A 25769-nucleotide genomic window follows, 5' to 3' on the forward strand; every position below is an offset into this window, starting at 1 on the left:
CCACAGTACTTGCCTCCGACACAGGATACACTTGTTCATCTTTTATCTGTCTTTTCCCACTAGAGAATAAACTCCTTGAAGTACTTTGTTTTGTTCACATAGTATTCTCGGAGCCAAGAAAAATGCAGGACACTCAGTGCTCAGTAAATATGTATTGAAGGAGTCCTTTTAATGCAACCCCAGTCAGCTTAAACAAGATAAGGGAGGCAGATCAATACTCAGTGACACGGCAGGATTCTCAAAAAATACCAATAAATCAAAAGAGCAGGTTGGTGAACCGATGCCTTTGGGGAAGGGATGGGTGAGGGTGGAAATGTATGTAAGAATATGAGAAATCTGAGAGGATATTTTTCATGCTTTTTAACAGAGGTTATCTCTGAGAGGTAGAAAGGCAAAGTGCATGTATGTTTGTGTGTGTGTGTGTGTGTGTGTGCATCCAGCTGCACTTTGTTTTACTCAGTGAAAGACCTAGTACCAAAATTTTGTTTTAGTTTATTCTGCTGAAATTATCAAAATGTCACAGTACTGTTCATAATTGCAAAAAGAAAAGAAAAAAAGAGAAAGAAAAGAACTTAGTCTATGTGTCAACAACAAGATATTGGTCAGATAAATTCTGAAATATTCCTAAACAATAGATTTTTTAAATCTCAGAGGTCAGCAAATAATAGCGTGAAGGCTCAATCTACCTGTTGTGTTCTTCTCATAAATAAAGTTTTATTGATATAGCCATGCCCATCTATTTACTCATTGTCTATGGCTACTTTCCCACTCCCATGGCAGAGATGTATAGTTGTGACAGAGACCATATGCCTGCAAAGCCTGTAATATTTACTGTTTGGCTCTTTACAAGAAAATGCTGCTGAACCCCTGGACTAGAGCACAGCAATTGAGAGTCATTTGTGGACAGCAACAAAGAAAATGCTAATTATATATACTTATTCACATATTTATTAGATATGTGAATATTGTAAATAGAAATACTTATACAGTTTTAAAATACTGATAAATATATTTTTAAAAAGTGGAAGGAAACTTACAGAAATATTACAAATTACCACCCAGGGGGGAAAGCAATAGTGTCAACCTATAGAATTGAAGGCACTACTGGTGACCCAATGATAATGATTATAATCACAGCTTGTATTATTAACCTTTAACTAAATGCTATGCATCATACTAATTATTTTATCTAATCCTGATGCTTGATGTAGGTACATTTATTATCCCAACTTCAAGTAGAGCACATGGTCGGTCAGAGGGTACATAAAGGAGAACATCAAAAAGACACTCAAAGGAGTGTATAGGAAGCAATCATAGGGACTTAGTGAAAATGAAGGGGTTAATTTTTAAACCACTAGTGGCGCAACTAAGTAATATAAATAGCATTTTACCTTCTCTTTTCATTAGCACATTGCAAATTCTTCTGAAGCCATAAGCCCCCTCTGTTCCTGCTCACTGAGTCTGAATGGGCGTAGCGTGTGGCATTTGTCTCCCAGGGAATTACAGGCCAGCTGACCACTATGGTTTTACAAATGGAGTAATTTAACAGCATTCTCGATAACAAAATAGTAAGTACTTTGATATTTTGGATATACCGTTACCAACAATTCTGGCCAAAATCCATGTACGGCAAAAAAGAATATCAGTGGGAAAGTGAATGATTTAAAACTGATCTTGGGGATTTATTAAAAAATGATATTTTTCCTTAATGCTCTTCTTAGCTCCCTTCCCCTCTCTACCCACTCCAAAGATTGTTTAGTATTCTCTTCTTTTACTGCTACTGATTATTATTCTCCTATTTAAGATAGGAAGGATGGAGCAGAAAGTCCTCCCTTTTCTGTCAAAAAGTCCTGAATACAGGTTGGGTAAATTCATCCCTAAGAGGCACTGGATGAGCTAAGTGCCTTCATGTTTAATGTAGTTTATCCATGGTATTATGAATAATATAACTTCCTGTATTAGTTTGCTAATGCTGCCATGACAAAGTGAAACATGGTACTCAGTGAGGTCTCCCCAAAGTCCCCAGAGCCTGTGGTTGGGTGTTGGGGTGAAGGGGAAGAGATGATAGAGCATTTGGGGTGCTTTGCACAACGAAAGACAAGATAATAGCTGTGCTGCTGCTCAGGGTGTAGGGTGTGTACATGACTGTGACATAGCCCAGAGTCTGTACAGTCCCTCGCAAGAGGCAGGGAGGTGGGTGGCCTTGGGTCACTGAGTCACTCTTGTCCTGACTGGAGAGGGCAGCCAAGAGAATGTAAATAAGGGAACTGGCAAATGTAGCTCACTGTAGGAGGATCACCTTGGGAGTTGCGTAGGAAGCTCTGGGTCAGGACTTAAACTAAAGATTGGCAGGGAGAGAGAGAGAGAGAGCCTGGTCCAACAAGCAGACTTAGAGAGTGGGGAGCAGCTGTGCTGGTCTGTAGTATAAAGGGCAGTCATGTGAGGGAGATTCACCATGCTGCCAGTAGTGAGATAGGAGCCATGTGGGTGGAGTGAGTGTAGAGAAGAAAGAGTCATGATGTAGCAGCTAGGTAGCTTGCAGTTAGGATTCGGCCATGCAGCCTGGTGCAGTATGGGAGAGAATGGCATGCTGCTGCTTTGTCCTGCCTACTATAGCTGACTTGTAATCCACCAAGACCCTGACTTGCAGGACACTAACCTGCTGCCTTGGAGACCCAGTCTCTTCTGGACTCTTGGGACTTGGAATACACGGAGAGGCCACTGTCTTGGGACTTGTTCCTTTCCTGGACTTTCCCATGATCCATTGTGATATGGCACATATATTCCTGGACTATAACATGGAGGCTGATGACCACATACCCCAGATTCTGATGGACAGGGCTGCTGTGACACTGTTTGCACAGCTGACTTAAGCACAGAAAGGATATGGGGAACTAATGGACTTGGCTTTCTCTCTTAGCCTTTTGGGGAGCAAGGGAAGTTCTGAGTCTCAGGGAAAGACAGGGCTCCAAGCATAAATGCTCTCAGCACCCCCAAGGTTGGAATCTGGTGAATAAAAACCCATTTCTCTCCACACTAATTATTGGGTCATGCATCAAGGCACAACGTGGATGGGCCCCTGTTTGTTTGGTTACAGTTTTGGTGAGCCCAGATGGGACTGAAGCTACCTGTAGTCAGGTTCCAGCCACGTGAGGCAGACAGACATCTGGAGAAGGGCTGCGGGGACTTCACAGTCTCCACAAACTGCCCTGCACCCAAGCTCAAAGCACCGGTCACCAGGAATGCCAGAACGGGGTAAGGAAATAGGTTTGGGGAGGGAGGAACCTCTAGGCTCTGTGAGCAGAACCCATGTGCATGTTGGCGTTCGGACACTGAGCCACATGGGTGTGCCACCATTTTGGCAAATCACGTGAGTGCTCCGCCGTGGGGGATGAATCACATGGGCGTGCCATCATCTCATAGGTGGCACATGGCTGCTCTGCCATCTTGGATGATACAGCACGTGAGGGTACCTCCATCTGGGGTCTGGGCAAAACAGTGCACTGGGTGCAATCTTCAGGTTATGTTCTACTTGGGCATGGTACCAGTAGGGTTCTCTGTGCAACTGGGTTCTGATAGGGATGTCTCTGGTCTTGATAGCCATGAACTGATGTCCAACAGGGATTGTCCTGATTCTGAAGGCTATGAATTGGGTCCAAGGGTGACAATGCTTCTGTTAACTTTATGCATGTGCTTGAAAAGCTAGGGACTTTTAGCTGCCAGATAACGAGTTTGAGCATGGTCCTTCCTAGTGTGGAAAAGAATAAGGATTGAAAGTGGAGTATGGTTAAATCTGAAGGAGTATGGTACACAGAAAGTTTGTGAATGTTGCAGAACATCTGTGGAAAGTCATAAAGGCTATAAAAGGTTATGAAAGTTTTGGAAAGAAATTGTATAGTTTTAGCAGTAGAAGGTATAAGGTATGGAGATGCAATCTTGGTGGATATTTGAAGGACAAGGACTTTCCTTTATGCTTTGTGTTTTTCTCTTTGCTTGATCCCTCCAGAATTTGGCATTCGGAAGGAGTAAGTGATGATATGAGGTTTCTTTGCATAAAACCAATAAGACTTGTTGCTAATGGTGGTTTTGTCAACCAAGACTTTGACTGGAATGCCATACCTGAAGGAGGCATGCCAGAGCTCTGGACATCACCAGAAAGCCCCGAGGAACTGGAATTGACTTTTGAAGGTAGTGAAAGCCCATGAGAAAAAGCCTGGTACCCTGATTGGTTGTGTGGTTCATGGCAGTCTTCCCAGGGAAGGAACAAAGGTTGCTTTCCTGAAAGATGGTAAGGAAGGAACCCTAAGGCACAATGGAAAACCTCAAGGACTTGAGAGAAGCAGGTGGTATAGGCAAGGCCAGATGCAGGTGTGTAGCTCAGATTCTGTGCCCTGAAGGGAACACTACAGAGTCAATCTAAAGGTTCCTTCTGTAAGTTCCAGCAGAGCAGATTTAAAGATCATATGTAATCAAGTGTTGCTTATTGTGGTTATTCAAACAAACAGGCAAAATTAAAACTGCATTTCATGCAGTCCTTTAATGACAATGAGGGTGATTTTGAAAAAAATGATTCAAGGAATCATCCGTGATTCAAGGAAAATCACAATGTTTAGTAGTGGACATTAGACTAGTGCAGCTAACTGTCTTTAAAGTTTGTTTTCATGTGGAAGTTCAAACTGGGTTTATGATATCACCAGAGATACTCAATTTATAAGCAAGAAGAATATGTCAAGTTGGCATTGTTAACTGTCATGCCAGCAAAGGCCTTGCACCTGGATGTCTTCCCAAAATACAGGTTGCAGCCTCAGAGACTGGTTTGTGGGTTGTATGAATTATCATGTGTGTTCTTCCTTCTGTTAGAATAGGGTATAAGCCTAAGCACTCATTATCTGAGTGGTCTCTGGTGAGACAGGCCTCACTTAAGAAGCCCATCAGCATCATCACCTCCTGAGATTCAACAGTTTGGTTAAACTAAGTGGCTGGGTTGGTGAAGTATGGGGCAATCAGTGGGCTTCACTTTAAAACTGGTTTCATTTTCTGCCCTAATGGCTTAGACAGAAAGGGCTCAGAGGTCTAAAATGGGGAAATCCTGAAATATTCCCCTCATCCCAAGCTAAGGGTAGTGGGCAAAAGGGCCTTGGCTAGGCGTGACACACCTTGCACACCTTCCTCCAAAGAAGTCACTCTTTTGCTAATGTGCAACACTGAAGAATTGGCCTGTGCCTTTGTCACTTAGTAGTTACGGTATTCATTTTGCCTTCTAACCCTCTTGCCAAACCTGTTGCCCCCCAGAATATGACAAGGATGTCAGTTTGTCCAGCAGTGCCAGCCTTTGGACACCAAGCATGCTGCTCCCCAGGACAGTCAATTGACCTGGACTCTGCAAGGTCCCTCGCTGTGCGTGAAAGCCACTCTCCACTCTGCACCCCGCACCCCGACTCTGTTATGGGTCCCTGTTAAGTTCCACTCATATGACCTCATTTTGCCTTAATTACCTTTCTAAGGACCCTGTCTACAAATATAGTCACATTCTGAGGTACTGGGGTATGTTTCCACATACAAATTGTCAGGGGAACACAAATCAGCCCATAACACTTCCTACCTACATCACAGACCTGAGGAAATAGGAGAATATTGAGGAAAACATTATGAGTGCAATTACATCTTGTACAAAAGGATGTCTGTTTGGTTTGTTAAATTAGTTACATCTACTACTATTCCAAAATCATCTGTGAATTTAAGTTGCTTGTAAGGAAAGATGTTAGTGCCTACCATCTTAGAGAACAGGACCATGAAGAGAATCAGATGACATGTTGACATTCATATCTGCAAACAAGTACAGTAGTTTAAATGTTAAAAATTCTCTAAATTCAAAACAATCAGAAGAGTAATCTAACTAGTGATTAATTATAGAATATATAATGGTTTTTTTGTCAAGTTAAAATAACTTACAAAGAATGCGGCAAAAATTATTCTAGAACAGTGTAGACTTTAAACTTAGCAGAGCCTCCTGGCATCAGTTTATAGAAAACAGAATGGATCCCAGAACAAATCAACAGGGCTCACTCTGTTTTGGTCACATCGCTGTAAGCACAGCATGGTGTTCAAACTTGTGGTGTGTGCAGAAGAATAAAAAATAATCAGATGTAGGGAAACGTGTTCATTGTGATCCATTAAGATGATTCATATGAAACTGGCCTTTCAGTAGATTAAAAGAAATGGTCTAGTATCCACAATTCTATGTGTCAACCCAACAAAAGAAAAAGTAGAGGATTTAGCCTGTAGGTGAGGAAAAAGGGAAGCAGCTGGAAGCCATTATGACAGAAAATTAAGAGAGGCCTTTTGTCTTAAAATTGTTATACGATTCACATAAATCTGAACCCCAGCATTTCAGGTTTGGTCTCCTATCAATAATAATACTATCACCCTATTAATATTTTATATATATAAAGTTAGCTACTTGAATCTTCCACGCAAGTTCCTGAACTAGTCTGCTTTACCCAGGCCACGGGCTGAAATGGACACTGAGCGTTCACTCTCCGCGTGCTCAGATTTCCCTGCCCCTGGCAAGTTCTAACAGCTTGACTCCCCCACCCTACTCGCCACCATCCCCTGCCCATCCTTTCCGGAGCTTTGGCCACCTACGCCTACAAATTGAACACCTTGCGTTTCCGCCATCCTCCTGTCAGTGAGAGGAGGGAAGTGGCCTTTCTTCCTCCGAATCCCGATTTGGATAAGGAAGTAGCCCTGTCTTTTTGCTGTCGAGGGCTGGGTCGGGGACCCCACTCTCCCAGCTCAGGGAGGAGCTGCTGAGGTGGAGGCTGAGTCAGCACAGGGACCTGTCTCTGTGGCAGGACCTACACTCCGGCGGCCAAACGAACTCCACTAAGTCCAGGAGCCAATCAGAGCGCAGGAATGCGTTGCCTGTATTTGGGTTTCAGGATGGGCCACAGCCAGGCCAGAGCCAGAGTGGGGATCCTACAGAAATCAGGAGGCCAACTCGCAGACTGCGGGCCCTGTTCTGCGATCACTTTGCTGCTTAGCAAGCGCGTCCGTGTTTCCCTTAGGGCTTCCCTGTTTTGAAGGGGGTGTGGTCGGGAGCCGCCAATCTGGGGCGCGGTCTGCGCGCCTCCAGTCCCAGGAACCCCGTTTAAGAAAGGTGGAGGGAGCTCAGGAGGCCACTGCCCGCTCACCAGCCATGGACGCCCCAGCACCTCCGCAGCCCCCGGCCCAGAGCTGGGAGCCTCCAAGTCTCCTGCCCGCGCCCCTGGGGCTGCTGCGGCTGGACCCCACGGGCGGAGCGCTGCTGCTGCTCGGCCTGGCGGCGCTGCTCGGCTGGAGCTGGCTGAGGCGGCTCCGGCCGCCGGGCATCCCCCCCGGGCCCACGCCCTGGCCGGTGGTCGGCAACTTCGGCTTCCTGCTCCTGCCGCCCTTCCTCCGTGGGAAGAGCTGGACGAACCGCAGGGGGAGGGCCCCAGGCTTGAGCCTTTCCTCCATGGGCTTGCAGGTGCTGCTGACCGACCTGGCCCGCGTCTACGGAAACATCTACAGCTTCTTCCTTGGCCACTACCTGGTGGTCGTCCTCAGCGACTTCCACAGCGTGCGCGAGGCGCTGGTGCAGCAGGCCGAGGTCTTCAGCGACCGCCCGCGGGTGCCGCTTATCTCCATGGTGACCAAGGAGAAGGGTGAGCTGGGCCACTGCAGGGAGCCTGGAGTGTGGCGGGGCCGTGGGAACGCTCAGGGCTGCAGGGCTTGTGCCCTCAATCCCCCTCGCTTCCTAGTCCGGCGCCCCTCCGCCGCACTCCTGCCTGGGAACCGAGGGGGATGGAGGTGGGGGCGCCACCCTTTCCCGGGTGTTGAAGATGCCATCCAGCAGTGACTGAGTGGTAACTCATTCATGTTTCAAGACCCGAAGTAGGAAGCGCACCGCAAAACTCGGGAAGTGGGGGGGGGGCGGGCAGAGGAAACGGGGGACAGCACCGGGTGAAGCCGGGCTGCGTCTGTCCGGGGGTGTTCTCTCCTTCCCAGGACCAAGCCTCACTCTTCAGGCGGTGTCCGGGGAAGAACCTGAGATGAGCCAGGAAGGGGGGGGGGGGGATGTTTTTTCGCCCTGTGAGTTTTCGTGCAAGAGTTTAAGATACTTCTTCTCCCATAAGATGAAAAGTCCAGAAAACACGTTACAAGCCTGTTGGCTAACTCAATACACCGGGTTTGTAGCCGCTGTGATTCCTGCCCATGAGAGTCTAATATGGGCAACTTTCTGGGTTAGAAAACACCTTATCTGTTGCAGTAGAATTTCACGTTTACTCTAACCCTACCTGCCTTTCTGATTTTCCCTCTTTCCACTCTCCTTTTGCTTGCACATTTCAACCTGCTCTGGGCACAGTAAGCTGATGCCTACCAGGCTTGTGTCTGCTTCAGGCCACTGAGTTTGTCATCCTTGAGCCCAGAATAACTTTTTACTTGACCCACTGACTTCTCATCATCTCTCAGGCCAAGTATTGTGTTTTGACCCTATGTTTGGCACTGTCCAGTACCACAGCTTTTTCTTTTTCACATTCTTACTTCATATGATAAGTACTTGCAAAGTATTTAGCCTATTACACCAAGTCCACGTACCTTTGGAATGTGAGCTCTGTGAGGGCAAAGACTTTGTTCATCTTGATAACCACTGTTTCCCCACTAATTGGCACAGAGTAGGTAATCAAGGAGTGAATGACTGTGTGCATACAAGCCTTTGTTGACTCACTTACCACATCATTTTGTGATTAGTGCTGCATGTGTGTCTTTTCCTGCACATTTTTGACGGTAAGAATTAGATTTTCTTCTTTGAGGTCCTTCTTGTGGATGTATAGATTGGCCAAGAATTCACAATAAGAGAGTTTCTAAGCATTAGTTGGATCACAGATTATTAGCAGCTCCCTGTTTATTGAAGAAAGCACTTGGGAGCCTGGGGAAATTTAGGAGTTTTGGTATCTCAGCTAAAGCATTCATTTCTCCAGGAGACAGGATGTTTTAGGCCATGTTGCCCTTATTTTGGTGGATGTGTGTTGGATGAAATGTGCTGCGAAAGAATGAGAAAATTTTCTGTAGCTGATGAAGATGATGGACAAGAAAAGGTAGAGGAAGAACCATGTGTCACAAAGAAAATGCTTGTGAACTTCACTTGGAATAGAGACAGATCATCTGAATTTGTGTAATTTAAAAGTTGGTGAGTAGATGATACAGACTGAGAACCTAACAAAGGAAAAATAAATTTCCTTGCAAAATAGGACAAAGCAGAAATGTCATATGTAATATCTTAAATAATGAGAAAGTAAAGGAAATATACTTCCAGGAAGCTCAGAGAGCCCCAAAGAAGTTGGCTCCAAGGAAGCACACACCAAGTTACATTATAATTACATTACCCAAGATGAAAGATAAGAAGAGAATCTTTAAGCTCTGGCTGGTATAGCTCAGTGGATTGAGCGTGGACCTGCAAACTGAACAACCACGGTTCGATTCCCGGTCAGGGCACATGCCTGGGTTGCAGGCCTGTTCCCAGTGGGGGATGCAAGAGAGGCAACCATACATTGATATTTCTCTCCCTCTCGCTTTCCCTTCCCCTCTAATGATAAATAAATAAAATCATTTTTAAAAGAAGAGAATCTTTAAAACAGCAAGTGAAAAGGAGACATTTACCTACAAAGGAGTTCCCATAAGACTAGCAGCTGATTTCTCAGAAGAAACCTTACAGGCAAGAAGGGACTGGAAAGAAGTATTCCAAGTCATGAAAGGCAAGGACCTACATCCAAGATTGCTTTATCCAGCAAAGCTTTCATTTAGAATGGAAGGGCAGATAAAGTGCTTCCCAGAGAAGGTCAAATTAAAAGGATTGCATCATCAGCAAGCCCTTATTATATGAAATGTTAAAGGGACTTATCTAAGAAAAAGAAGATCAAAAACTATGAACAGTAAAATGACAACAAACTCACAACTATCAACAACTGAACCTAAAAAATAAAATAAAATAAACTAAGCAAACAACTAGAACAGGAACAGAATCACAGAAATGGAAATCACATGGAGGGTTATCAGCCAGGAGGGGTGGGAGGTGAGCAAGGGAAAAGGTACAGGGAATAAGAAGTATAAATGGTAAGTACAAAATAGGCAGAGGAAGGTTAAGAATAGTATAGGAAATGGAGAAGCCAAAGAACTTGTATGTAAGACCCATGGACATGAACTAAAGAGGGGGAATGCTGGTGGGAGGGGGTGTGTAGAGCAGAGAAGAACAAAGGGGAGAAAAAACATAAGACAACTTTAATAGCATAATCAATAAAATATAATTTTTTAAAAAGAAGGTAATTAGAATAAGTATCGAATCCTGAAGTTAGAGTGAGTGAGCATATCTTCCCAAGAAAAGAGGAGGCCCAACAACACTTAATGAATGCTGCCTGCAGCAAAAGACTTGGCCCTGGTTAAAAACAAGAAGAGTGACTAAGCTATGGGGGCCTAGGAAATAATTTATGGAGTTTTCGTAAACAAAGGCAGAGTTCTCTTTTGGGGAGTTGTTGAAACATTGTCTTGACAATCACAAACCAAAGCAGAGGAAATTTAAACAGAAGCATGTACTCCACCTGTGATGAAATATATTTACAGTTCTGCACCACAACATCTGAAGACAAAAAAAGTGGACATAGGGTTGGCAAATGACTTCATAGACTGAAGGATGACAACCTTTTTGTGTCTACAGTGGATAGTACTAGTGAGGCATGAAACAGTTTACCCTGCAGCACCCCCAAAAAGCTCAGGAATTGGAGGTATAGGGGTGAACCAGTGGGCTAAAAACAGCCATTGTTTGAAATGCCTGTAAGGTGTAGTAGTTAGAGGAGTTTCCATTACCACCCGGGCCCCTGCAGAAAATAGAAAGCAGCTGCTCTGGAGAACCTTGGGTTTTATCGACCTCTTGGCCAGTTCAGGATGCCAAGTGGGAGAAGTAACATCAGAGAGATGTGGCCTTGGACACACATGAAAAGTTACCTCTAGATAAAGAGAGGACTCTTGAAGAGTGTAACTCTGAGTGAATTAGACAAAGAAAGTTCAGTGAATCTGGCCACCAGAAAAAAAAAAAAAAGAAGAAGAAGAAGAAATTGCTTATCTTGGACTGGACTAATCTCTGTTGCAACTCTTCTGCCATTTTTGTGCAGAGCTGTAGGCTGTAAATGAATTCTTGTCACTCAGTAACAGGCTGTGTTCTAGTTAAACTTTATTGACCTTGATGTTTGAATTTCATATCATTTTCACATACCACAAAATATTTTTTGGATTTTTTTCAACTCTGTAGAAATATAAATGGTAGTCCTAGCTCTCTGGCAGTACAGAAAGGGGCAGCAGGCTAGATTTGACCTTTGGTCTCTAGTTTGCTGACCACTAAACTAGATTTTAAGTAAGCTTCTTAAAAATTTAAGTGTGGGCACTCATCCTGTTTCTTTCAATGCTAAAGGTTCAAGAAAGAAAGGGGAAAAAGAGAACAGACATGGCAAGGCAAACGGAAAATGCAGAATGGTGTTAGAAATAGTACTTATGTTAGATGTAAATGGGCCAGACTTATAGGCTAAAAGATTACCAAAATAGATTTTAAAAAATCTAAATATATGTTCCTTTAAGAGACACACCTAAAAAAGAGATATACCCCCAAACATAAGGTTATGTTCAAGTTCAAGGTAAAAGAAAGCAAAAGAACATTATACTAAGGGAAATAGGCCAGGCAGAGAAAGACAAGTGCCCTATCATTTTAGTGACATGTGGAATCTAATGAACAAACTGAACTAACAAGCAATATCGAGACAGACTCATAGATGGAGAGCAAGCTGGCAGCCCTGGGGGGGTGTTGTGGGGGAGGGATTGAGCAAAAAAAAAGAGAAAAGACTCATGGACATGGACAATAAGTGTGCTGACTGAGGAGGGTAGGGGAGTGGAAGAAGGTGGGAGAAGGTATAAGGGGGATAAATGGTGATGGAAAAAATAAATAACATTTTTTAAATGAAACTATTTGAAAAAGAAAAGCTGATATATTATTGACAAAATACACTTTGTCTGATTTCATTGTTAAGAATAAAGAGGGCATTACATAATGTTAAGAGTTTTTTTAAACAAGGAAAATATAACAATGCTAACTTGAATGCACTTGAATCTACTTAACAAGGTTGTCTAGTATGTATACATGTACCTAAGAACAGACAGATACATAGATATAAATATATAGCTATGACATTTATTTACATGTAACAAAACTTACAGAACTGTGGAAAGAAATGGACAAATGCAATGTTATAACAGAATATTTTAACATAAGTATTTGAGTAGTTGAGAGAACAGGAAGATAAAAATTTGGTAAGCATACAGAAGATTTGAGTCCAACAGTTATCAAGCTTCTTTGTTACATACATAAAGAACCTTATACACAACAATTGTGTAAATGAAAATTTCTCAACTATTGGAAGATTTATTAAAATTGATCACATACTAATTTAAAAAGCAAGCTCATCAATGTCAAAAATCAGTATGAGACAAACTGAGCTAGGAGGCAAAAGAATAGCACAAAGAAAAAAGTTTTCTTAATTAAACTAATGAAAATGCATGCAAACAATACGTATCGACTACAGCTAACAAGGTAACATTGCAGAGGCTTATCATTTATTAAGATAAAGTTTTGACAATTAATGAGTTAAAACACCAACTTTATATGTTAAAAAATGAACAAAAAATAAACTAAAAAGAAAAAAGAGGAAGATGTCATAATTTTAGACATAGTCTTCCATAAAGAAAGAATATACTCTGGCTCAATTTAGGAGGCCAGTATATCCAGAAGTACACTATGAGAAAGAAAGTATATAGGCATTATCATTTATGATATGAATAACTTTTTAAAAATTAAGAAACCAAGTACTACAATATTTTTGAAAGGAATAAAAGCATAAGTGGAGTAGAATTTATTTTTGGATTGGAAACAAGTCCAATTATCAACAAGAATGCCATGGTCAAATTATTCTCTATATTATATCCAATCAAAATCCCCAAGGCACTTTTTATAAAGTAGAACTTGACCAAATTATTCAGTTTTCTATAAAAGTAAAGCACCAAAAATAATCAAAAACAATTTTGAAAAAACTTACACAGTGGTGGTGGTAGTGGTGGTGGAAGAGACAGGGAAACTTCTCCATTAAATATTAGATTAATTACAAAGATTCTGTATATCTTACTATAAAGTAACAATAATGAGAGAACAGGTAGATAAAAATTTTCTAGGGACACAAATTTTCTAGGTCCAATAGTTATCAGGCTTTCTTTGTTGGATGTATAAAGAACCTCATACTCAAAATTGCTTGGATAAAAATTCTTCTTAACTATTTAGAAGCTTTATTAAATGAATCACATACCAGGCTAAAAAGCAAACTCATCAGTGTCAAAAATCAGTATGAGACAAATTGAGCTAAGTGTCAAAAGATAATCATAACAGAAAAAGGTTTTCAAACTAAACTGTAATGAAAATACATGCAAACACTTCTGGTGGACTCAGCTTAAGAGGTACCAGAGGCAAATAGCAGAGCCTTAACTCATTTATTAAGATAATGGTCTGAAAATTAGTGACTTAGAGGAAGAACTTTATATATCCAGAAAAGAACAAAAAAATAAAGGTAAAAAGGAGAACATGTCATAATTTTAGACAAATTCTTCCTCAGAGAAAGAACACATCCTGGCTCATTTTGGGAGGCCAGTATATCCAGACAAGTACAGTATGCAAAATTTATAGGCATTTTCATTCACAAATATGAATTTTTAAAACAAACCCAATAAAAATTCCACAGGCACTTTTAAAAACATAAAACTTGACCAGATGATTAAGTTTCATAGAAGAGTGAAGAGCTAAGAATGATAAAAAACAATTTTAAACAAGGACATGGGGGTATGGAGGTGTTGATGGGGAAGGCAGGGAAAGATCTCCATGAGAGATTAATTATAAAGATACTGTACATTGTATTATAAAGTAAGAGTGACTACTTTTATTGTTCTACATCCCAGTTCCTGGCACATGGTAGGAACTCCAAAATATCTATTAAGTGAATGAAGCATGTCATTGAAGGCAGCAGAAATGGAATAGATTAAAAGTGAGGAAGGAGAAGAACTGACTGAATGAAACAGTAAAGCAAACTTTGGAAGGTAGGAGGGTGAAATAAGTCACAGGAAACAAGGAATATCTGAGAGCAGTCTGTTGGGTTTGATGGTGGAAGAAGTCTAACATAAGTGAGGGTTACATAAGATGTAGTTGTGGACGACCTTGAGTTCAGATGATTTTAAATGAGGGCTGTTGCCAACAACAGACTTTTCAGATCACCTGCTTGTTTTTCGGTTCCAGACTTTGGTGTCCAGTGCTCTAATCCAGGTGGACTATTGACTTATTTGGCTTAAGTTTAACAAGCTCCTGCTTTGTGCCCAGCACTATACCAGAAGCTGGGATTTTGATGATGAGCACAATCACATCTTTTTCCTGCCCTCGTGAGCAATCTGCTACCATAGTGATCCTTCTGGGAATGTTCAGGGTATGGATGTATCCAGAATATAGATTCACTCTCATGGAAATGAGATTTTGAAATGAACACTAACTCTAGAAAATGAAAGTCATTGCTTTTCACTTCATCAGAAGTGAGTATCTATAATAATAAGCTGTATAGCAAAATTTTTCCCTAATCAAATTACATGTGATTTTTGTCATTAGAAACACATATGCTATCTTGACAACTATACATTGCTAATCATTTGTCTTGGCTGGTGATCTTTATCTCCATATGAACTTTGCACAAGTGAGTGAGAAATACCCAGTACATTCCTGTTATGTCCTGGTGAGTATTATAAGACGTTGTTCTCTGTCTCACCTTTATCTTCGTGTGTCCTTTTGCAGGGATTGTATTCGCACATTATGGTCCAGTCTGGAAACAACAGAGGAAGTTCTCTCATTCAACTCTTCGTCATTTTGGCTTAGGAAAGCTTAGCTTGGAGCCCAAGGTTATCGAGGAGTTCAAATACGTGAAAGAGGAAATGCAAAAGCATGGAGGAGACCCCTTCAACCCCTTCCCCATTGTCAACAGTGCCGTCTCTAACATCATTTGCTCCATGTGCTTTGGAAAGCGCTTTGATTACACCAATAGTGAGTTTCAGAGAATGCTTAATTTTATGTCACGAGGCTTAGAAATCTGTCTGGACAACCAGCTGCAACTGGTTAACATATGCTCCTGGCTTTATTACCTTCCCTTTGGACCGTTTAAGGAATTAAGACAAATTGAAAAGGATATTACCACTTTCCTTAAGAAAATCATCAGAGATCATCGAGAGTCTCTGGACGTTGAGAACCCTCAGGACTTCATAGATATGTACCTTCTCCATGTGGAGGAAGAGAAGAAAAATGACAGCAATAGTAGTTTTAATGACGATTACTTATTTTATATCATTGGAGATCTCTTCATTGCTGGGACTGATACGACAACTAACTCTCTGCTTTGGTGTCTTCTGTACATGTCACTGAACCCTGACATACAAGGTAATTAATGTTCCCTTTGTTGATGGCAAACCTAGGAGGTTGAAATCAGGATGATTCACCTTGGTGATGCTGTGGCTCCTAGAGCTAAGCAATGTCTACAGTCTGGGAAACAAAATGGAAATCCGTGCATCTCACAGAGAGTTGGGACCGTGTTAGCAGTTGAACTGCAAGTTTCTGATGGTGTCATAGTGCTTTAAATCTCTAGAGGCCTGACTCTGTGCGGAATCTGTGATGAAGAGAGAAGTGTAGAGAGGAATAACAATTTAGAGCTGGAGGGGATCATACTGGTCATTGGAACTCATTCATCTTGTTTTGAAAATGGAGAACAGAGGCCCAGAGAGGTTACGTGACTTTCACAAGTTCACACATCTAGTTCCACCACATCAATACCACTATGCAGTGAATGCCAGTGGCTGTTCATAGTGGGAGAACCCAGGGGAGGATAATATATTAGTTTTTATTGCTCTTATAAAAGTCACAATCTTAGCATCTAAACACAAATTTGTTATAGTTCTGTTCATTAAAAGTCTAACGCATGTCTCACTGGGCTAAAATCGAGGTGTTGGCAGGGTTGCATTCCTTCTTGGAGGCTCTAGAGGAGAATCCACTTCCAGTTTCCTCCATAGTTGCAGCCAGAAATGTTGCATCTCTGTGCACTCATCCATAGTCACATTTCCTGCTGATCTTAAGGAACACAGGGAGAACTTCTGTAATTTTAAAAGCCAAGTAACTTAGATTGGGCATACCCAGGCAATCCAGAATAATCTCCTTGTCTGCAGGTCCTTAATTGAATCACATCTGCCAAGACTGTTTGGCCAGGTAAGGTAGTATGTTGACTATTTACAGGTTCCAGGATATTAGGTTGTGGATATCTTTAAAGGGTCAATTCTTTCATAGAATAGATGGTATTGTAGCTCCCAGAAGTTAATCTCCTGCTGAGTAACACTGGATCCCAACATTTTGTATCTTAAAACAGCAACATCGCACAAAGCTCCTGAGGATAAGGAATCTAGGAGTGGCTTAGCCAGGATGGTCTGGTTTAGGATTTCTCATGAGGTTGTAGTCAAATGTGACTGGGCTTGCAGTCATCTATAAAGTTGACTGGGACTGAAGGATCCACTTCCAACATGGCTTACCCACTTGGCTACTGGCTGCAGGCCTTAGGGCTTAGACCTTTTTATGGAGCTGCTTGACTTGGCCCCAGACAGTGCATGGCCAAGACAGGAGCCACAGTGTCTTTTATAACCTAAGTTCACAACTGACATGCCAACTCTTCTCCCTTATTCTGTTAGTCACCTGGACCAACTTGGTACAAAGAGGGAGGGGACAGCATAAGAATGTGTAAACCAAGATACACAGAGGTCTTTGAGGGCCACATAGGACTACCACACATTGTCACCCACAGAAGCATAGAGGGTCAGTCTGACGTTGATAGGAGAGAATGATTCAGAGGGCTCCTGAATGCAGAGTGCTTCCTCCTTTGCCCTGCTGCTGTTCTGTTATCCATCAAAATCACGGAGTGGTGCAGGGTCCCTGGACTAGCTGGCTCCACTTGGACTATCTGACCAATGCTTCACTTCACTCAGGATGACTCAGGCCTGTACTGCCAAGTTACCTGCTGTGGGTTTCTGGTGATGGAAAGTGGGCGTAGTGGGGCAGTCTCACCTCCCTCCAGCTTATCTCCTGGTTTACTCTTTGCTTTTTTTGCATAGACAAGGTTCATGAAGAAATTGAAAGGGTCATTGGTGCTGACCGGGTCCCTTCCCTCACTGACAAGGCCCAGATGCCCTACACAGAAGCCACCATCATGGAGGTGCAGAGGCTGAGTACGGTAGTGCCGCTTGCCATTCCTCACATGACCTCAGAGAAGACAGGCAAGTCTCCAGGCTTCCTCCTTTGAATGCCCTTGTGGGAAGCCCAGCCCCTAAATCCAGAAGGGCTGAGGTAAGGGTATGAGGACCCTCACCTACCTTGGTCCTTCTGATGGTTTAGCCTCGTGTCAGGGTGATCAAATGGAATGCTCAGTCCTAGTTGTTCATTATTTATTACCTGGCATTCCAGCCCAGCTTCTCTTTGTAAACAGCTCTCTAGTCTTCAAAGCACAGATGCTCACCCTGGTCAAACAGATTGTGCTGCCATTTACAGTGTCTGCACTGATAGAAGAAACTCTAGAATCTGCAAAGCACCTGCCTCAGTGTCTTCTTCTCAGAGGTAGAAGAGCTAGTCTAAATATGGAAGTCAGGGTTTTAGCTGGGAACTAGCCTGCCCATTGCTATAATTCTGCCACTGAAGCATAAGTGGTGAAGAATTAGAAGACCCCATCTGATTCTAAGGGTACCTGTTTCAACCCCTCACAGGGAAGTGTGTCCTTTTGGTCATGCCCTTGACACCAGGGTGGACAAAGTGTACCACTTGACACCCAAGTGTAAACCCAAGGTTTGCACTTGTTCACATGTGCAATACAATACAATACAATACAATACAAAACAATACAATAATTAACAAATAATAGTACAAAAATAAACAGTTTGGGGCTGTCAGAACTGTAAACCTACTTTGCCCCACCATGTATAGGCAGTCAGACAGTCTGTAAACATCCCTCCTCACAAGGAATTTACCCTCTGGAGACAGACCGCCATGTAAGAGGCTTAAGTCTAGTCACCAGACAGTTGTAGGCAGCAATCACTTAAAAATGACATTCAGCAGTTTCTTTGGTACTGATTAGATACACTGTGTGAGCACCATCTTTGGGGCATCTCTAAAGAGCATAGGAAACTTTCAGCTGCTTAGGAGGCAGTGCTGACTTCTCTGTGCATCTGTTTACCTTAGTTTACCTTTCTCGTCGTATTATTGTGTGGGCATAAAGGAGTCTGAAATTTATAAAGTTTCATACAAGTATTTCAAGATCAGGAATGTGTGTTCTTTGAGAGAGCGTACTGGTATGCACTAGAATTTGTTTTAGTGTTTTCTCTTAATTATAATGTTTTTCGACGGATCCAATTCATTACCACAAAGTTCGTCGGACTGACTCTGAGCCTGCATCGTGGGGTTATACTGAGGAAAGGATGTCAGTTGCTGATGTCTTGCCCCTGCCTGCAAGTAACTCGAGGTTGAGTCTCAGCAAATTAAGAAGCTGGATATGTAACTAGGTATTTTTTGATAGTGATGTTTACAGAGAACTGTTGAGCAAAAAGCATGTTGAGTGACGCTGGCTTGTGTGTTGGTTGTTTTAGTGCTCCAAGGATACACTATCCCTAAAGGCACAGTGATATTTCCCAACTTGTGGTCGCTGCACAGAGACCCAGCCATTTGGGAGAAACCTGATGATTTCGACCCTAATCGATTTCTGGATGATCAAGGACAACTAATTAAAAAAGAAACATTTATTCCTTTTGGGACAGGTCAGTTAAGCTTTTATTTTCTTCCTGGCATAATTTAAAATGAAGTAGTACCAAAAGAATCTTTCATTGTTTCATGATACTGTTTTAAAAAATATTTTTTTCCTGGCAAGCTAATGTAAGAGAGGATCTGAATCTTTAGATGCTGCATCTCTACTAGTTCATTTGAGATTTTAAAAACCATATAAAAGCACTTTGGTTTTAAATCTTTAAATATGCACAGAAATCTTCACTTGTGAACTGCTCAGGTGACTGTTTGAGTACAGGGAAGTGCTGGAGTTAAGAGCAAAGCCTGACCTCCTGCTGGGCTGGTGGGTGAGAGGGGGCTTCTCTGTTCTCAGCACTCCCTGCATTAGGACATGTAGGCCTCTTTCTCGAGAAAAGGAGTGCTCCAGAGAGTCTTCACCTGATTTATTTCCTCCCTAATGATCCAGGTAAGAGCGCAGGAAAGAAATGAGTGGGTGCGTAGTAAGTGGGAGGGGACCAGGTGGCCACCACACTGGATCTGTCTCTAGTTCCTGTCCAGGGTGAGGTTAGCTTTTGTGCATAGGGGGTTGGAATATGAACTTCCTCTGTAAAAATTCTGATCAGCATTACTGTAAGAGGTCATGTGGTACATGTGGCAATTTTATTTTAAATGTCTATATCCGCATTTCAAACACTCAACTCAGATATTTCACGTAACTGTGTCCTTCTTGAGATAGGAAACGGGGTGGCATTATAACACTTTTTTCCTGATCTCATTTTAGGGAAGCGGGTGTGTATGGGAGAGCAGCTGGCAAAGATGGAACTGTTCCTGATGTTTGTGAGCCTAATGCAGAGTTTCACATTTGCTTTACCTAAGGATTCTAAGAAGCCCAGCCTGACCGGAAAATATGGTCTAACCTTAGCCCCACATCCATTCAACATAATCATTTCAAAGAGGTAAAGCACATCTCCAAAAAGAGATGGTGCACACAATGTAAATATGTGTCTTCTTAACACGTTCTTTCTTCTGCAGTTGACAGCAGGGCCAGGTGAGGCTCAGAGTAGAGACTAAAAAGAAGGTAGAACGAAGCGGAGCTTTCATCATGAACTATGCTCTTGTCTGTGACTTAGTGGGTAAGACTGAAGTACTGGATTGGGAAAAGGGAGATCTGAATTTTACTCCCAGTGGCTTCCACCAATAAGCATTTCCTCTCTTCTCCCAGTGCCTAAGTCGTTTCACCTGTAACAAAGCTCTGCACTCACGAAGGTCAAATGCCCCGTGCCTTTTCTACAGCACTAAAACACTGTTAAATAAATGCTGGAGAGAAAAATTAGGGATCAAAGGAAGACCAGCCTGTTTCAGAACTGTGACAAAATGAAAGTGGTGTTCAGACTTAAATACTTTGTCAGAGAAGGAAGGGAGTTGAGCTGAGTTGGAGCTCTCTTGGCACAGATCCTTTGTCAGTTTGGGGGGCCTTGTTTTGTTCTTGTTTGTCATTTTGTTCATGATTTTAGTTTTTACATTTTATAGCCATGAGATAAAGTGGACCCTGGTCCAGTAAGGTCAATGTGTACCTTGTATGTCAACTACATAAACAGCCTGGCTGAAGAAGCAGCTTCATGGCACAATTCCTTTCTTGCCAGTGTACTTGCAGAAAGACACAGCTCTGCTTTTGATCCCTGAATAGTGAGCCTGGGGATTTCGGTACTGGGATTCATCAAGAAAGGATTCAGATTGTACTGAACATTTCTTTCCTATTCTCCCACAGCTAGGCCTCATGTATCTCATCCTTAAATACCACTCTCAAAGACAGAAAGGCATTCTTCTCAAGAAAATGAAATCGTTTCTTAATTTAGAAGGCCCCTGTAGAAAAACGTTGTCAGGAAAGGTAAATGACCTCTTTCAATGGTTGTTTGGAAAGGAATGGATGCATGTTTGGTTACCACAGTGATGGGGTTGCTACTGGCTGTTTGCTGCCTTAATTCCAGGATGCTAAATGTCCGAGCAATTCAGTTGCAGAATGGTCCTGCCCAGTGTGCCGATATTTCTCCCAGTGAGAACGCAGTCCAAAGAAGGGTTAGCCTTTCCTTTACCCACCCATACTCCTTTCTTGTATAGGAGTGATCATGAGACTTATATAAATAAGTATGTTTTTGAGCCTCCCTTTGTGGGCTGCATATTTAATGCTTTACTTATAGGCATAAAAACTCTTCCAGAAACTGTCTTAAGGGGATGCCACTTTGTAACTGATAAAGCCAAAGGTTAGAGATGTTTAGGAACCTAGTTAAAGGGCACCATTGTTCATTTCAAAACTGACCCATGTTTTTGGATTACAGAGTCTTTCCAAAGCACTTCCCTGCACTGCCACTGCCTGATCCCATAGCAGTCTACCCCTCTGGGTTTTCAGTATGGACAAAGGAAATGCAGGCGAACCTTTAGGTGCCTTGAAGATTTGTGTTAATTAAAAAGAAAACTAATAAACAAAATTCCCGGGAGCAGACTCTAAGTCAATGGAGAGGCTGTTGGGTGGGTTTGAAATGGGACCCATGTGTGGATTAAGGTGCCCCTTGAGCAACACAGTTTGCTCCTAATCTGGAATGTCTGTGCTTAGTTTGAATTGCTCTGATCATTTGGGATTTGCAAATTTATAACTCCTTACTATTACACATGCTTAATTTCAGCCTTCCTTATGAAAGTTTGCAGCTTCCTTGAGGAGAAAACTGTTCTGTGAGACTATGTTGAAATCAGGCGTTTATTCAGTTTTTAAATATAAGACATCACCCTGTAGCAGCTTAAATACAGGTTTTTATGGGAAATCACCAAAAGGGCTGTTAATACTTTCCTTGCGTATGCTGATATTTTACAATTTTATATTTTATGATTTCTTTGAAATGTGAAAGTTATAGTACTTTGTTTATAAATCTGCCTAATGTATAATTTTTAGTCTTTTCCTAGCATAATTGTATGGTTTCATTAAACATTTTTTAAATTAATTTATATATTTAGAGAGAGGGGAAAGGAAAGAGAGAGAGGGAGAGAAACATGAATGTGTGGTTTCCTCTCGCATGCCTCCGTCTGGGGACTGGCCTGCAACCTAGGTATGTGCCCAAACCAGCGACACTTTGGTTCAAAGGCTGGTACTCAATCCACTGAGCCACACCAGTCAGGTCGCTTTCATTAAATATTTTATTTTAGTCTTTTCCTCTAGCATAATCATACACTTTCATTAAACATTTTATTCTAACTTTCATCGTGTCAGTGTTAGCACTTTTTGTTTCTCGCTTCATTTTAAGTGCTACACAAACTTCTGTTTCACCAGATGTCAAATTAGGACGTGGAAGAGGGAGTAGATCTCCAAAAAGAGAGCAATGGCCACAGTATTACACAAGCAATTTAGACAGTAGTTACAGTCAGGATTGTATCACAGCCCAAGTTTCTTATTTGCCATGTCAAGACCAGCATTATTTGAGAATAAGTATGAATCAAACAAGCTGTTTTGGCAACATGTTGTTTTTAATTTATAGTCTTAATTTTTCAAAATCAGTTGATATACAACATTATATTAGTTTCAGGGATACAGCATAGTGATTAGACATAATATTCATTATGATGTGATCACTCCAATAAGTCTGGTATCTACCTGACAGCACACAAAGTTACAACATTATGGAGTATATTCCCTAAGCTCTACTTTACATCCCCGTGACTATTTTTTTAATAACCAACAGTTTGTACTTCTTAATCTCTTTCACCTTTGTCACCCATCACTCCAATGCTCTTCCATCTGGCCACTATCAAGTTTGCTTGTTTTATTTATTTTGCTTTTTACATTCCACATATAAGTAAAATCCTTGGTATTAGTCTTTTCTGATATATTTCAATTAGGAACATGCACTTTAGTTCCATCCATGTAGTTGCAAATAGTAAGATGTCATTCTTTTTTATGATTGAGTGAGCGATACTGCATTTATGATGTAAATAGCTGAGACACTGTAAAAATTGCTGCAATAAAAATAGGGGTGTAGAAATCTTTTTAAATTAATGTTCTGGTGTGTCCAGATAAATATCCCAAAGTGGAATTTCTGGGTCAAGTGGTAGTTCTATTCTTAATATTTTTCAGGAATCTCCATAGTGTTCTTCAAAGTGACTGTACCAATTTACAGTGCCACCACTAATGCACGTAAGTCCCTTTTTCTCCACATCTCTGCCAACACTTGTTGTTTGTTGCTTCATTGATGATAGCCATTGTGACAGGTGTGAGGTGATAACACGTTGTGGTATGAATTTGTACTTCTTTGATGATTAGTGATATTGAGCATCTTTTCATGTGTCTATTGGCCATCTCTCTGTCCTCTTTGGAGAAAGGTCTATTCAGGCGTACATTCCATTTTTAATCAAATTGTTCTTTTGTTTGTTGTAAGTTGTATAAGTCCTAGTATTTTTATTTATTAATTAATTTATTTTAAAAGTATGGAACACTTCACAAATTTTCATGTCATCATAGATCGGGGGCAGGCTAATCTTCTCTGTACCATTCAAATTGTAGAATATGTGCTGCCAAAGCAAGCACTCCAGTATGTTTTTTATTTTAACCCCTTATCAGGTGTATAATTGGAGAATATCTTGTCCCATTCAGTAGGTTGTACTTTTGTTCTTTCTTTCACTGTGCAAGCATTTTTTAGTTTAGTGTAGTCTCATTTATTAATTCCTTAGTTCTCTTTGCCAGAAGAGACATATCACAAAAATATTGGTAAGAGCGATGTCAAAGAGTTTACTGAATATGTTTTGTTTTGTGAGTTTTATGCCTTTGAGTCTTACATTTAGGTGGTTAATCTATGTTGTATATGGTAGAAGGAAGTAGACTAATTGCTTTTCTTTTAAGGTTAATTTATTTTTCTTTTCTTTTTTTTTTTGCATTATCTGTTCAGGTTTGCCAACACCACTTATTAAAGAGACTGGCTTTACCACATTGTATATGCTTGCCCCTTTGTCATATATTACTTGACCATATAGGCATGGGTTAATTCTGGGGTCTCTATGTACTTTTCCATTGATCTGTGTGTCTGTTATGGCCAGCACCATGATGGCTTGATTACCACGACTTTGTAGTATAGTTTGATATTGGGTGGGATTTACTTCCAGCTTTGTTCTTCTTTCTCAGTATTGCCTAGGCTATTTGGAGTATTTTGTGGCTCCGTATAAATTTTAGGATTATTTCTGCTAGTTCTGTCAAATATGCTAGGTATTTTCATACCCATTGCACTGAATGTACACATTGTTTTGGTTAGTATGGGCATTTTAACAATGTTAATTCTTCTTATCCATAAGCACAGTATATGCTTCCATTATTTCCATCTCCAATTCTTTTCTTCAGTGTCTTATAATTTTATAGGTATAGCTCTTTTACCTCCTTGGTTAAACGTATTCGTAGGCATTTCATTTTGGATGTGATTGTAAAGGGGATAAAAATGGGACCAATATCTAAATATTAATGTTGTATCCTGCTGCCTTATGGAAATCATTTATTAGTTCTAATAGTTTTTTGCTAGAATCCTTAGGAGTCTCTGAAAGCCTTTGCTTTGTTGAGGTATGCTCCCTTTGCATTTGCTGAGAGTTTTTAATCATAAATGGGTTGAATTTGTCAAATTCTTTTCTGGGTCTACTTACATGATCATGTGATTTTTATCCTTCATTTTGTTTATGTGGCATATCGGATTAGCTAATTCGTGGGTACTGAACAATGCTTGCATCCCAGAAATAAATTACACATGATCGTAGTCTATGATGTTTTTAATGATTGCTGAATTCATTTTGCAAATTCTTGCCTGAGGATTTTTGCATATATATATGTATATATGTATATATATCAAGGATGTTGGCCTATATTTCTCTTTTATTTTGTAGTGTGTTTGTATGATTTGGTGTCAGGATAATGCTGCTCTGTATAATGAGTCTGGAAGCCATGCACCTGCTCCAATTTTTTGGAATAGCTTGAGGCAAGGTGTTAATTCTTCTTTGAATGTTTGGTAAAATTCCCTTGGGAAGCCATTAGATCCAGGACTTTTGTTGTTTGGGAGTATGTTCGTGACCGATTTAGTTTCATTAGTTGTCTTCACTATGTTCAGATTCTCTGTTTCGTCCTGATTCAGCCTTGGAAGGATTGTGTATTTCTAGGAATTTATCCATTCCTTCCAGGTTGTCCAGTCTGTTGGCACATGATGTTTGCAGTATTATCTTATTAGCCTCTGTATGTCTGTGGTGTTGGTTGTCACTTCTCTTTCATCTCTGATTTTACTTCTTAATTGGACCCTCTCTCTTTTTTTCTTGATGAGTCTGGCTATCAGTTCATCACTCTTGTTTATTTTTTCAAAGAACCATCTCTTAGTTTTATTGATCTTGACTTTCTTTTAGAACCCATAGCATTCATTTCCAATATGATCTTTATTCTGTCCTTCCTTCTACTGTATTGGGGCTTTTTGTTCTTGTTTTTTCCTAGTTCCTTTTGGTGTAACATTAGATTGTTTATTTGAGATTTTTCTTGTTTCTTCTGGTAGGCCTGTATTGCTATGCTTACTCCCACTTTGGACTGTCTTCTCTGTGTCCAGCTGATTTGCGGTTCTTGTGTTTTCATTTGCATTTGTCTCCTGGTATCTACTGATTGTTTCTTTGATCAATTGATAACCAGTTCATTGTTTAGTGGCATGCTATTGAGCCTCCCTGTGTTTGTGTGTGTTTAGTTCCCTTCTTCTAAATGATTTCTAGTTTAGTACCATTGTGATTAGAGAAGATGCTTGATATGATTGTATTCTTCTCAAATTTATTGAGACTA

General features: G+C 41.1%; 1 protein-coding gene and 1 non-coding gene across 6 annotated transcripts in view; one reads left to right on the forward strand and one right to left on the reverse strand.

Moving 5' to 3' along the window:
- The first annotated feature begins 7028 nt into the window (after positions 1–7028).
- LOC119062232 (cytochrome P450 2U1) overlaps positions 7029–25769 on the forward strand; it is a 40040-nt gene continuing 21299 nt past the window's right edge. The window contains exons 1-6 of one of the 5 annotated variants that reach the window (XM_053657043.1): positions 7038–7685; positions 14939–15574; positions 17287–17448; positions 18808–18975; positions 19722–19896; positions 23061–23120. In XM_053657043.1, the coding sequence (XP_053513018.1) occupies positions 7199–7685; positions 14939–15574; positions 17287–17448; positions 18808–18975; positions 19722–19896; positions 23061–23115 (1683 nt within the window). In that variant the 5' untranslated portion in view covers positions 7038–7198 and the 3' untranslated portion in view covers positions 23116–23120. Of the gene's footprint in view, positions 7686–14938; positions 15575–17286; positions 17449–18807; positions 18976–19721; positions 22178–23060; positions 23121–25769 lie in introns of those variants that run through there. The other 4 variants (XM_053657040.1, XM_053657041.1, XM_053657042.1 and 1 more) reach the window with 4 other exon arrangements.
- On the reverse strand, positions 23405–23510 carry LOC119061447 (U6 spliceosomal RNA). The gene has a single exon (XR_005084784.2). It is a non-coding gene; the product is annotated as a U6 spliceosomal RNA (small nuclear RNA).

This window comes from Artibeus jamaicensis, unplaced genomic scaffold (genome assembly GCF_021234435.1).
Source record: "Artibeus jamaicensis isolate MK-2021 breed Jamaican fruit bat unplaced genomic scaffold, CSHL_Jam_final scaffold_3222, whole genome shotgun sequence".
Taxonomy (NCBI): Eukaryota; Metazoa; Chordata; class Mammalia; order Chiroptera; family Phyllostomidae; genus Artibeus; species Artibeus jamaicensis.